The 13843-nt window shown below is 41.7% G+C and overlaps 1 protein-coding gene across 13 annotated transcripts in view; it reads right to left on the bottom strand.

The window, feature by feature from the left end:
• foxp1b (forkhead box P1b) overlaps positions 1-13843 on the bottom strand; it is a 149773-nt gene that overhangs the window by 51432 nt on the left and 84498 nt on the right. For 12 of the 13 annotated variants that reach the window (XR_013098588.1, XM_076883731.1, XM_076883734.1 and 9 more), the window contains one exon: positions 875-1000. Coding sequence is in view for 12 of the 13 variants with exons in the window: in XM_076883731.1 (XP_076739846.1) it covers positions 875-1000 (126 nt within the window). In the remaining variant the exon portion in view is untranslated. Of the gene's footprint in view, positions 1-874; positions 1001-1278; positions 1297-13843 lie in introns of those variants that run through there. The other variant, XM_076883739.1, reaches the window with a different exon arrangement.

Raw genomic sequence — 13843 nt, 5'->3', positions numbered from 1 at the left:
AGGCAAATGTTGCATCAGAAATACAGCACTGTCGATCTTAAAAGCAAGATGAAAAAACAAAACAAAAACCCCCCGATTTTTTCCCCGCTGTTTTTTTCCCTTTGCATTACAAAGGCAGTTCAAATAAGTGTCCCACCACCTGTTTACCTCTTAATACCTTTGCATTCTCCCACCCCGTGCTCATGTCTCTCTGTTCCAGCTTTAAACCCTCCACCTGGAACACACACCCCACTTGCGGTCTGCTCTAGAGCACCTCCTGCTGCCAGAGGTATAGACTAGCCTCTTCTTTTATTTCTGCTGTATGCATGAGTGTGATGAAAAGAAACCAAGGAAAGAACAAAGCCAAACTCCCTTTAGCGGGAGGAACTGAGCTCTTTCTCTTCTAGCTTTTCCTCTTTTCCACACTTTCTCCTGCTTACAAACTTCCTAAACAAAATGCAGCCAATAAGGACAATCCTGTCTACTGCGGTAATCTCAAACAGTGATAATCCAGATAATACTGGATGAGCTCATGTGATCTCAACCGGCCACAATGAGATTTTTCTGTGTGTCTGGCCTCTAAACAGAACCCCTTTCTGCGTAGTGCTACCACCTCCAGTGCTACCTGGATGACACAGGGTTGAGCGTGTGTGCCGCTAAATCACACATAATGCGTGAGCATACATAACTGCAAATGTTGCACTGCCAATATTAATTTCCTGTTTGTGAACTTAGACTACTGCTGTACTTTTTCTCGCACACTATGTTCTAGCAAGAGTTGCACAAGTTCACTTCATTTTTTTTTATTATCTGAATAACCACAAAGTTAAATAACCAAGCCATCAGATAACCCTGAGTTAAAATATGAGAGAACATCTGAGAACGACAACAATACCTGCAGGCTTTGCTGCTTGTCGTTGGCTTTGGGGGATTTGCGACCAGTATTTTGCTGAGACTGCAGTTGCTGTGGCTGGGATTGCTGCTGTTGCTGAAGAAGTATTTGCCGAGCCATTTGAAGAGCCTAGAAGAGAAATTAAAAAAGAAAAGTTACGTCCCCGGAGAACACTTTGATGCCTATTATCAGTGCAGACGTAACCCTTAGAGCAATATTCTCATTGCCGTATGAAAGACAACAAAAACCACAGACCTCCTTTCATGTTATCCTGTTCGGTGTCATAAAGCTAAGACTGGCATAAACAATGCTTAGATGTCAAAACAAATTCACAGACAGAGAAGACCAAAACAAGTCATGTTCAGCAATCCAGAAGAAATATTTATCTGTTGATAACACACACTTACAGAAAACACAAATTGTCAAAGACACAAATCAGTTCTTTAGATCCTCCTTTAGCTCGGTCAAACTCCCCTTCAGAAAGCAAATAAAAGACTTTATAGAGGCCTCAAATATCTGTTAAAGGACACGGCCTTCTCAGTGGAAAACAAAATACAGTGCAGTCACATGTTTATTGCTCCAGCTACTCCCTTTTCCCTTACGATAAATAATCAAACATGCCATCCAGAGCAAACAAAGCTGGAGAAAGCTAGGGGGAAAAAAACACAGTGGTCTTGAAAACGGTCAGCGATACCAAGAAAAGCAAGCGTTGTGTTCCCACAGTGAGCTGGCCAGCCTCACACCTCCACCAGTAAACCATCTGGGTAAATAACTGGCCTCATTCTTTCCATGTTCCTCAGACGATTGCTCCCACAATTAAACAAACAGTTAGGGGGCGCATCCAAACTCATCTCATATACGGGCAACCTATTAGTTCTTCTGTCAATTTCTTGAGAAGTTTGTAACCTGCAAAAGTAAAAGGTATAAGAGAGGGAGTAGAAAAACAGAAGAGAAAAACGTTATAGTCATGTGTGAAAAAGTGAGTGAAACTTGTGAAGGACTGTGTGAAAGTAAGATATCAAACAGGGAACGAGCAAACAGAAAGCTGTGTGTAGACAGAAGAAAAGACGTGCCAGTAAAGTCCTAATGCCAGACAAGTCAGACGGTACTTTAAGTCCGAAAGGGGAGAGACAGCTAGGGGTATGAAGAGAACAGCTGTGTGACCGTTTGTGTGTGGGCGTACGCGCTGACCCTCCCAAAAACACGGCTGTCCAATGACATCATGAGTCATAAATATGACCGCAGGCAACAAAGAGGCCACACTGCTGGCATGTCACCGTGCTCGACTTTTAAAGGAGAAAAATTCTCCTTCTCTCAGCCTATCTGTGTCCTTCTGTCACGTAAAGATAAATGAGACCAACATATCTCAGTCTGCATGCCTAATTGTTTTTTGCTTTGAAAATTGAGAAGGGGAACCCCCTCAAAACAATCACACTCATAAAGAGAGTGTCGAAATTCAAACTAAGAACAATGTGAGCAAGATTCACTCCCACACATGACGGCAATATTTACATTTTAGGCATCAACTTTTTTACTCCAAAGCAACTCACAATTGCAACTTCAAATCGCAAGGACGTGAACTTAATTGACACTCGGAGGAGATCGGAAAAATACAAATGAATAATAATATTGTCTCTTCTTGTCACGCAGACTGTAAAAAAGAAAAATAAATATTAATAAAATAGTGAGAATTGCTTTTGGGAATTCATGGAATCCCAAAGGCTTTTTGTTTGATTGGTTTATTAAAGATTATTTTATTTTTTTCCATCTTAAGATTTTAGTGGTTGAAAAAATTTTGTTTAAATTATATAAGAAGCTAAAAATCTGATATTTCACGTCAATTTCCTATGCCAGTTACCAAAGTCAAAAGCTTCTAAAACAATATTGATACCTTAAATATATTTAGGAAACGGTGGTGTTATCTTCAGTGTGGTAGCTCTCATAATCTCATAATCTGTTAGCACTACATACTTTAGGACTAGACATTCAAATGTGACTTCAAGATGTACTTGCGCTGTAATACCGATATGTGATAAGGAAATTCAAAATGAAATTCAAAAAAAAAGCAAAGAAGCAGTAACAAAATCATTCACTACGCCCAAGGCGTGGTATTACGGGCACATTGAAGAATAAACAAAGTGTGCTGTTTTCTTTTTCCTTGTAACTGATGACACATGCAGTGAAATGTGTGTGTGGTGTGTGAGTCTGGGTTTACAACCGAGGGTGTTGGAACAAAGAGAGTTGAGTCAACAGGATATGATAGGAAGTTCAGACAGTAATGGATGAAAAGATACATTTCTGGGAAGTCTTTCCTCACTGTCATCAGAGTATAAAGAAAAGAAAAGCGCAGAAAGAAAAGGGTCTTTTAGGGAAAAGTAGATAAGGCTTGTGACAATGAAAATAAAATCTTTATATTTTAGAATATATGTATATATTTATATCTTACTCAGTGCATTCCATGCATGCCAAATTAACCCAAGGCTGTTTAGTTGTGTGTATCACACATAAATAGTAATAATATGACTATTATGACTGCATTAAGGTGCCTCAGCTTAAAGCAAAGGAGTCACAGGCAGTTTAAACAATAACAGCATTCTGCCACATTGCATGAAACGAGAAAATTACCAACACAGCCTTCCACTTTTCACGTCAACAGCTTCATCAAATTATACTTCCAATTAAAGGGCAATAATTATGTGATCGTGCCCTTGAAAACACAGTCGATGATCATCTTGACATAGGCAAATTAACTGAAATCACATTGCAGCCCGACAGCAAATACGTCGGCGTAATGAGAATCTTACTTTTGACGGTCAGAGCTGCAACAACAGTAAACACATGTTGGCATAAAGAGACTAAAAGGTGAGCAAGCTGAGATGCTGTGTTGTGAGGTCAGCATCGGGGTTAGGAATGTTGTTTTCAGCTCATTTTAGAAAACCTGCTGGAGGTGGCATGTCTTTGAGAGGCCTAATACTGGGTTTAAAAAAATGTATTGTGTACCGTCATTGCAATGTTTACACACCACCAACTCCTCTGTTTCAGAGGTCTCATTCCCTTCCCCTCCACCTCTGGAGTTTATCTTCTTTTGATCTCACATTCAAAGGAACTGGATGCATCATACACATGCAAGAGCTGCCCCAGACAAAATGTGATAAACTGGAAACTAGCACGCAGACTCTGAATCATGGTGAAGTGAAACATCTTATTTTGTCGATAAGGGCTAAATGAGTGAGCTAAAAAAGTGTTTAGGCTAGTTCTCTCTTTTGTAAAAACAAGAGAGAAAAATTCTGAAATAATGTTGTTATATTTTTGGTTTTATAAACAAGACATGACTTCTCTTATGGTGTACAGCTGTTAAGCAGCGAAATAATCCCTGCTTGTCTTTGCCACACAGCAATAAAGCGAACATCTTTGGACTTTGGATCTTAAAGACGTCACTCTGATCGACAGTTCACACTACTGCTTCGCACCAGCTGACTCACAAAACAGGATTTCTCAAAACCCCGCTACGTATCTCCAAGATTTTGATTCCGTGATGATTTGTTATTCTTTAATGTGGAAACTAATTTAATAAGCCCATTTTGTCTTACAGGTGAAGTTCAGCTGGTTTTGTGGATTGAACCATGACATATGTGTGACTTAAAACTTGTACTCTGACAAACAACTGATAAACAACAAAACTGAAGGGGAATCGACACACACAGCCACTAACAGCGATATGGTGACAAGAGATCACAGATAGTCAATGACTGAGCAACTTCAAACACAATCATGGTTGGCGACAAAACTAATTAAAAAAATCTATTTTATACTTACACTTGAAGAGTCCATTATATGTAGAGTTTGATTTTTAATGCCTATTGGCTACTTTGTCAAAAGAAGAATATACCAAGCAATATTCACTTCAGTCACTTCAGTGTCACAAGCAAAGCAGACTACATGTTGTATTGTTGGCTACAATAGCACACAAATGTCTTCATGACCTCCAGCCATCAGTTATTAAAGACTACTGATGGCAGGTTCACTAAAACAACAGAAAGATTCTCAAAGTTTGTAAGTTATCCGACTAATGTGGCAAATGTTGCCATTGGTTGTGATGACATCTCCACAGGCCGCAGCTATATTGATCTAAAACCAGTAAACAAGGACCTGCGTATTACTGAGCTTTTATTTGTACTATGGCCTAATGCAGGGGTGTCCAACTCCAGGCCTTACCAGGCCTCTGGAGAACTTCAACACATGTTGAGGAGGTCATTTAGCCTTTCAAATCAGCTGTGTTGGACCAAGGACACATCTAAAACCTGCAGGACACCAGCCCTTGAGGACTGGAGTTGGGCACCCCTGGTCTAATGTAATGCAATCTGAATCCAAAATCTTAAAAGATCGACTGTGGCGATTAAACATGGCTCATGCCTTTGTGGTGGCATAAATGATCACAGTGTAATTTGGGGATGTGCAGTGCCTTTGTATGAAAGTATTAATATAAGGTCTGCATTTTCAGCATGGCACAAGCGGGCAAAATGCACTTTGAGTGGGCAGTGAACTGGAAAAGAACTATATAAATGCCATTTTGAGTCTGCACTGCACACGGCCACAGAAGACTATGACTGCAAATATCACTCATATGTCTTTGCTCACTATGGAGCCAGAAATGTTATATATCCCATGTATGTAAAGAGAAAAAAGTGAGGGGAAAACAGTGTGTATGTTGAATCAGTTTCTGCTTAAACAAACAAGACTACAGTAGTCCTATCATAATCTCAAACTGAGGTTCTTTGTCAGGTGAGCTTGTTACGGGAATAAGGACACAACTGCAAAGACAGACGCCTACATTCATACACCAAACATACATTCATTGTTTGTGAGTTAACATGAAGACAAATACACACACACAAACCATAAAGGGAGTGAACCCTCTAGGTGCTTTTGATTAGAAAACACCCTCCAGCACATAACAACATTTTATCAGCAACAAAGACATTGCAATTTGGTATCCTTGTCATTTGAAATCCTCTTTTATTTTCCACATTTCAAATGTGTTCAAAGTTCACATCCTCTTCCCCATGTTAACACAACTTCCTCAATAAACAACAGGCGTTTTATCTGCATCTACTTTCACAGCATATTAGTGAATAGAGGCAGGAGCGTCTCTCATGTCCCTGGGCTATCACGCTGTGATAAGGGAACTGCTAAGTACTGGATGTCTTTATGTGCAGTCTGCACACGTGGATTATTTACAGGCTTTGGGGTTTCCTGCTGCTAAAGCCAGCTCTGGGTGTCTTACAAATCCCAGCTCAGAGCATTGCCACACAGTCAAGTCTGCTCTCTGTTGAATCCCTTGCTGCACCTTTTCCCACTACAAACAAAACCCAGACATAATTCAGACAGGTTTCTCTGTTTCCTCTTTATACAACTTTCATGCAACATTCAAATGGTGCACAAACAACCCCAAAATAAGGACCGGATTACACCAATCACTCAAGTTGCGTTAGATGTGACGGATGCATCATAGACAAATTAAGTCCTACGGCTGTCAAGCAGACAAGAAGCCTGGTAAAAGTATAAAAAATAGATATGATCTGGATAAATGCTGAGGAAAAACTATTCAAGGTGTGTCCATTAAGAATCTGACAGTGGAAAATGACAGGAAAAGTGTTGTTTGTTCAGGCCAATCAAAAGAAAGACCTTTCTATTGCTCAATATATGTTGGGCTCCTCTCTCCATGGCTGGGGAAGACCTTGAACGTGAAATGGTTTCAAGCAGATTGCCCCTAATTGCTAGAAGATGTGCAAGCAGGTGTAACCAGATCCCTGCGGCCACTCGAGAAAAAAAAAGGGAGAAAGAACGAGATGTGCATCTGTTTGTGTGCTTCTGCACTTGTGTGAGTGCAGCAGTATATTTACTGAGCGGCCACGTTTCGCCAGGCTTTATTAGGCAGGAGAGCGCGGCTCAGAGACAGGCAGTAACAACACGACTAATAGGTTAGCTCTTAATGTAGTCCAGCTCAGAAGACACTGGGCCCTCTGGTCCCGCTCCGCACCCTCTGCGGGGCTTCAACACCAGCGGCCTAAATGTCAAGGTTATCTGCTTGACTTTCTGACTGGTTGCGCATCTCAACTCACCTGACATTTATCACTTCTGCTGTTTTCTTTTCAAAGACGAGGCCCTCTGCTTCTCAGCGGTAACCAAGCCAAGAGGCCAGCATCATTTCTCGCCAGCTTTCCCATGCAAGTCGCTGCCAGATTTCCTGAAATAATCTTCTTCTATGGGCTACTGAAGAATCCAGCGGTATCCAGTCAGTTCATAAACTGGAAGGGCTGTTGCAGCTCGTGGCAACAAATTTTGTAAAGTCGGAGTCTAACCGATCCTATATTACTGATAACTATTACGTTAGATAAGCATTGACAATGCAAACAAACTGAAATTGAATTCACTTGGAATACTTGTCATTTTAATTGAAATGCACGTGGGGTGATTCTTTTTAAACATGTAAGCGAATAAGCAGTGAGGATCATGTCTATTTATATTAATTGCATTTTTTCCCCTTTCTCTTTTTCCTCAGTAATACAGACGTTTATCTGCAATGCAAAGCAGGGAAAGTCTGGTTTCCCAGTAAGTATATAATTAATGCCATTTCCAAAAAGCCACTCCACATGGAAAACAGGCCCTGATGCTCAAACCTTGCGCATTACGGGGCTCTCGCAACAACACTCTCCAGTCTGTGTTTAGATTTCCAAACTAATTCATGTAGAATACATAAATAAATCAACGTTTTATACCCACTTCAAACCATTAGATTCCCTTCCTTCGCTGCACTTTTCAACTAATCTATTAATATTTATGACAACACTAAACATCCTGAATATCCACGTTTAAACAATAAGGCAGTGCGTGCACTTACATAAGACTAAATCCGACTTCAATAAAAACCCCATTTTGTTTATCCAACACACCTCCCCCTTGAACACACACCCCTCTCTCTCCATAACAGGTAATACAGTGCCTGGAAAATATTTTCTGAGCAAAAAGGAAGAAAAAAAGAATGACTAAGAAAAACATGACTAAAGCAAAGTTATTAACTGTGAGTGAAGATAGAAGAGAGGGGGGCTGTGAAGCAGGACTGATGATGGAGGGAGTGGAGTGAAAAAAAAGGCTGTGGGGGGGGGGGTGACAGATGGAGGAAGAGAAGAGTGAGAAGCTGGAGGGGGGTATGGGAGATAGAAAGAGAGGGAAAGAAGAGAATGTAAGAGAGAGGAGGCAGAGGTTGCAGGAGGTGCAGAGCGAAGGGTAAACAGTGCCCCAACCAGGCAGTTCGGGCACTTGGAGCCTGGTACAGAGGGGGTCACCTCACCCTCCCCCTACTCTCCCTAACCCGGCGAGGTCAGCTAAGCTATGCAGGCCTGACAGCTTCCGTTTGCTGTGTGCTCTGCATTTGTTTGGATTCCCCAGCCTTGCTTAGCCAGCAGCTTAACAACAGATGGCTAAAGAAGGCCTCTATTCAGAGAGGTCTGAATCAGAAAATCACACCAAGAAAAGCACACAAGCTGGAGACAAAACACATAGACACACCGCAAGCACGCACATGCAAATTACATGGATTGTCAGAGTTGCACATGCTGCAAACAGGAGAAGAGTAAATAAGGTTTTTGCTCGCAGCAAACAGTTATTTCGCCGCCACAAAACACACGCAAAGACTCAATGTGGAGACATATGTAACGACAACAAGTGACCGCATATGCATGCACAGTGTTGTCTGATTATACCAAACAACTTCCTGGAATGATTCAATAACTGAACACATCTTAGTGAAAGCATTTCTGTCCCCTGCCATTATTAAACGAATACCGCGTTTATTACAGCTTTAGTGTGGTGTAAACTCATAAACACCCTCCCAGAGTACAAGAGCAACTGTCAACTAAATATTGTTTCTCTCATGAGTCGCTCTTCCACCTCAATTACGCCTTTCAACTTCACAGGCTCAGTATGATAAAGTGGCAGTAAAAATCATTCACATTAATACACCATTGTGCATCTGCTGCTAAAGGTAATTAAAGAAGTAAATGACTCATAAGAATAGACATATTAGCCGCAAAATGAAAGGCAACTGGGCTGCCTCATGAAAATATGTACCATTAAGATACTGCATTTTCATATTGAGGTAATCAGCTCCACTAGCCTGATGCTGATTTAATCCACTCCAGTGGAAAGTCTATCAGCGCACAGCCGCGTGTCACAGTCTCTGTTATGTGTACCCACCAAGAGCTCGGCATTCTACTTCAGCACTGACTGCGAATGGCTTTTCCAAAGGAGTGAGGTCACACATGGGGACATCAGTTGGAGGAAGAGCCTGTGCTTAGGTGTCATTTAGGAGCAGATGGAGGGAAACAGAGAAGGAGTACGAGAGTGAGAAGTCGATATCATCAAAGCTAAAAAGAGTAAAGAAAAAGAGAAGGCAAAAGCGCAAACGACCTGGGAACAATGCAACGGGCAGATCTCAGCACTTCCTCTCCCCCTGACCTTAGCTTTGTGTTCTGAGCATATGATGCCTCAGGATGCCCACCACTGAATCGGCAATAATATCCCCCGAGTTGATAAAGTGAGAGGAAAAGAGCAGAGGCGTGCCAACTGTGCTGGGTACTTTAGATGGACTGTTAGAAAACACACACTCCTGCCGATTGCATCTTTGTTGGAAGTGTTGCATCACTTTGTAGCAAGGAGTGTTGTGCTTGGGAAAATGGGTGCTTCCAAAACCCAGCGTGAGACCTAGAATACTGTGAGCAGATTTTATCATGCGCGAATGATATTGTTTAGAATGGGAAGCTCTATCTGCCCTGGTCTCATAGACGGAGGACTCAACATTATCGATACACTCGAGACTCGCGAGATACGACCAGTAAAACCCCTAAATCTTCCAATTTAGTTGTGGTGAATATAGATGAATGTATTCTGCACACAAGTACAAGAAGGAGTTTGAGGAGGGGAAGAATGAGTTGCTACAGTCATGGAAGGTCACAGCGCTCGGGGCCTGAACCGACGGCCCGTGCTGACTGCTGACCACTCTGTGGGCCCGAGACCACGAGGCATGTTGATTAACTCAGAATAGATGCAAAAGCAACTCATGTAGATGAATAATCCCACTAATCAGTAAAGCAGACAACAAGCGTGACACTCCCTACAGCAAATTTTTAACTCTTCCCTTGAAGATGGATTGGAAATGTCAAGCGGCCAAAGAGCAGGCGAGCATCCTGTTGATTTGATTAAGAAACTAGAACTACAATCTGTCTTCATGAAGTAAATAAGCTTTTATGTATCTTGCTTTAAACAACCATACTACAGCCTTTATAGTATTTCTCTAGTTTCTGACTGTACATGTTTTCCCATTGGCACTCACTGCCTTGAACTGCTCTGACCTGAGACCTAACACATCATGAGCTGCCGAGGGAGAATTCCCAGTGTGTGTGTGTGTGTTGAACGAAAGTTCCTCCGAAGGAGAAGATTTTCTATAAATCACAGGCCAGTCCAATTGGCTATGGATTTAGTTGCAGCGGGGAGAGACAGCTCCCTGGGAATAGCAGTGTCTCTGTTGAAGTCATTCCAAGATGGGTAATATGATCCTATGCCGCCAGGAATAAAGGAAGGGAAGAGAAAAGCAGGGAAAAAAATCTGATTGCCCCGGCCATAAAGAGGAGTAATCTCCAGCAGTGTCCAGACACATCACCCGTCACACTGGACTGTAATGTATTTCAGTCTCACAGGCAGATGATGTGACACATGGTGAGCCTCACTTTTTTCAGTGGTTTTCTCTTATTCTAGAAATTATTAACCTTCATTGACTTGGTGGGAAGATATGGAAGGTAAATGGAATGAAAGAAACAAAAGTTTGCCAGTTCTGGTGCCTCACTCTCTCGTCTTGGTAGACTCCTTGCTGATGAACACCGAACAGCCACATCATTAATACCGCTACCGAGTGAAGTGAAACGTTAATCAGCCTGTTAGACTACAATGCTATGCTGGGAAACCATAAGCTGTTACTCACGTGGTTGTCACTTTGACATATACCACTCACCTTAACGCTGTTGCCAACCAAACAGCATTTCCCCTCATGGCTGGAGCCTACCCCAGAAGAATAATGTGCTGTAGGCGGCTGCCATCAGGAACAGCTTGAGGAACATGACAAAGAAAAATCAAGGCATGAACCGAGCCTCTACACTCAACAGATCCCAAACTGATTGCGCGTCTGCGGGATGAGCTGGAACAAAACTGATTCACAGAGGCCCGTCCGCATTAACCGCAGGACCTAAAAGTATCTGCCTGCAACCTTCCAATGTAAACTAGCTGATTAATGATCCTGGAGGTCATATAACTATACTGAAACCCAGTAGAGCTATCTATTCAGAACTGAGAGAAAACAACTGACAATTCTTCAGGGCCGAGCATTTAAACCAGGAAATTACAGAATGTTTGGTGCTATTTCAAAAGTTGGCAAGCTCTACAGCACCAACATTTCTTTCTCTTCTTTTTCTTTGCTTAATTAAATGAGGGTTTAGAGTTTCCTTCACCTTTAAGGTAACAACTAACCTCTGGTGATTTTAATTTGAATCTACAAATCTTAGATGCACTTGTGTATCACTAAAGATAAGACTGATCACCCATGCTGGCCAAAGGAGCATCTAGTTCCCAGCTCACAACTCTGGTTTACAAATTCTCTTTCACGTGATCGTTTTTTGGAGTGTTTATGGACTAACAAGTCATTTCATTGCTTTCAGTGTAAGCACTTTCCTCAACCATCTTAAACTTAATTAACATGCAGAGTGCAATGTGGTGACAGAATTGGTCGCCCTCAATCTGCCTGAGCCACCTTCAGCCTTAGGCGCTGAAACCTGCAGGCTGCTGGCTTCAATAAATGTCGCAAGAGAAGATGATCAAAACTCAAATTAAGTTATGCACTAAGCTTGAAGGGCTTACATAAACATGTGATGAAAATATTAAACAAAGTCAAACTGAGGAAACAGACGAGGAGAAAAACTATGGGTTTAAAAAAAAAAAGCTTCTTGATGCAACTGGAGCATCATTTGAATTAGTGCAATTGGGTGAATAATTTTTGCCAGATGTTGGATTTTCATTGATGAGTGAGCATTGCATATATACAATAAATCACTAGCCTCCTGTTTTTTTAGAGAGAGCTACTTAGTAGTGGCTGGCATGCATAAGAAGTAAAAAGCAGGAGGCAGAAGTAGCCAAAACAACAAGCACTGCAGGAACCAAGGGCATGTGGGCTATAGAGCTGCTGGGGTGGTGGGCGGGGGGATGACAGACTGCTGTTCAACTCCATTAGCTGCTATGTGAGAGGGGTGCATCTAGCAGCACACGACCTGTGAAGAATCTTAGATCTCACTCTATCTTGGAATGGGGACTGCCGCATTAATTCTAGGAAACTGTAATCTCTCAAGCAAATCAAATTACTCTCATTAAGCGCAAGAAGAAAACTGCCTCTGTAATAAGTATGTATAAAAAGTATTTATTACCAATAATCACCTCTTTAATATGAGCTAGCTTACAATGGCTTTATTTTTGCTGATTAAGTTTAAAAATGGGGTAACAAGGAAGGGCACATGCTCACGGACACATACACAGGACATTCAGACACACGCGCGCGCACACAAACAGGCTTCCAAACATGCACACTAATACACAGCTCATGGAGTTTATGAGAGCAGTTGCTACAGTGATTAAAGGGGAGGGTAGAGGGATACAGTGCTTGAGGGCCTTGGAGAGGACATGCCTCACCTAGTCATAAAAACACACCTCTGTCTTTAAGCCAGCGCCAGAATCGCTCTCAGTGGGTTCACTTGGAGGTGAATCACTAAAGAATTTACATGCAAAGTAGCACATGTCATCACCCAGACGGTCCACTTGTGCCTGTATTGTTACACTGTAACTTGGCGTACACTCAATGACCGCCACATATTTGCGAGGGATTGTGAGGCTGATGGCCTGACCCAGGGCAGGCGCTCTCAGAACAGAGCGATTTCTGAAATATACACATCTGCTGCACACTTCTTTGTTTTTTCCCCCCCTCCACTTTGTAATTTGCATAATTTGTGTATCTAGAAGTCGCACTATTCCATCACATAGCCAACTGTATGTTAATGTTATGCACGTATGATTTTTAAACAGTAAACAAACAAATAACATTGCGGGAAAAACGACTCTGGAGGGAGGTGAAGTCTTTGCGCTTCTTCCAAGATATGACATCATTTCACAAAGTACGAGCTGCCAAGTATAATTGCCCTGCTGGTAAATGGAGGAGACACAGCTTCCCTCCCTCCCTGTTTCTAGTATTTGAGTCTTGATTCACATACCCAATTAATTACATCTAAATAAAGCTAACTAAAAGACAGCTAACAAAAACATATCAAAATGGGTGATAGAGAAAAAAAATTAAAGAAAACAATTTGTCTGTACAAAATCAATTAGGATTGAGGGTCAGTGGGTCATTCATTTACTGGTTCAGCATAATTACCTGTTTTCTTCCCCTCATTTACCTCTTTATTCATCTGGGACACTGATGTCCCTGCAAACCAAACGAACACACTTTTTGTGATTATTCAAATTAAACATCGACTCCTGAGAGAAAACGTCTGTCAAGCTACAATGCGGCAAAGCTAATATGCTCTAAAAACAAACTCCCCCGAAGCAAAATGTGGGAATTCTATTAGATGTCAGCCTACATAGTGTAAATTTCAATTTGCTTTGCCCAATCAGGTGATAAATAAAGGGTTTAAAAAAAGAATCAAATTAGAAATCACAATTTGATCTTGTGGAATATGAATTATGATGAAAATCTGCTGAGGCGCTTCTACTTACAGTATGCCTCCATGTCATATGTGCTGCGAGAGGACAGGTTACAGCAGTACTGTTGCCCCGTGGCTACAAATCATTGCAGCTGCTTCTTTGACTGTCTATCAAGGA

Source organism: Maylandia zebra, linkage group LG5 (genome assembly GCF_041146795.1).
Source record: "Maylandia zebra isolate NMK-2024a linkage group LG5, Mzebra_GT3a, whole genome shotgun sequence".
Taxonomy (NCBI): Eukaryota; Metazoa; Chordata; class Actinopteri; order Cichliformes; family Cichlidae; genus Maylandia; species Maylandia zebra.
This window is presented reverse-complemented; position numbering and strand designations above follow the sequence as displayed.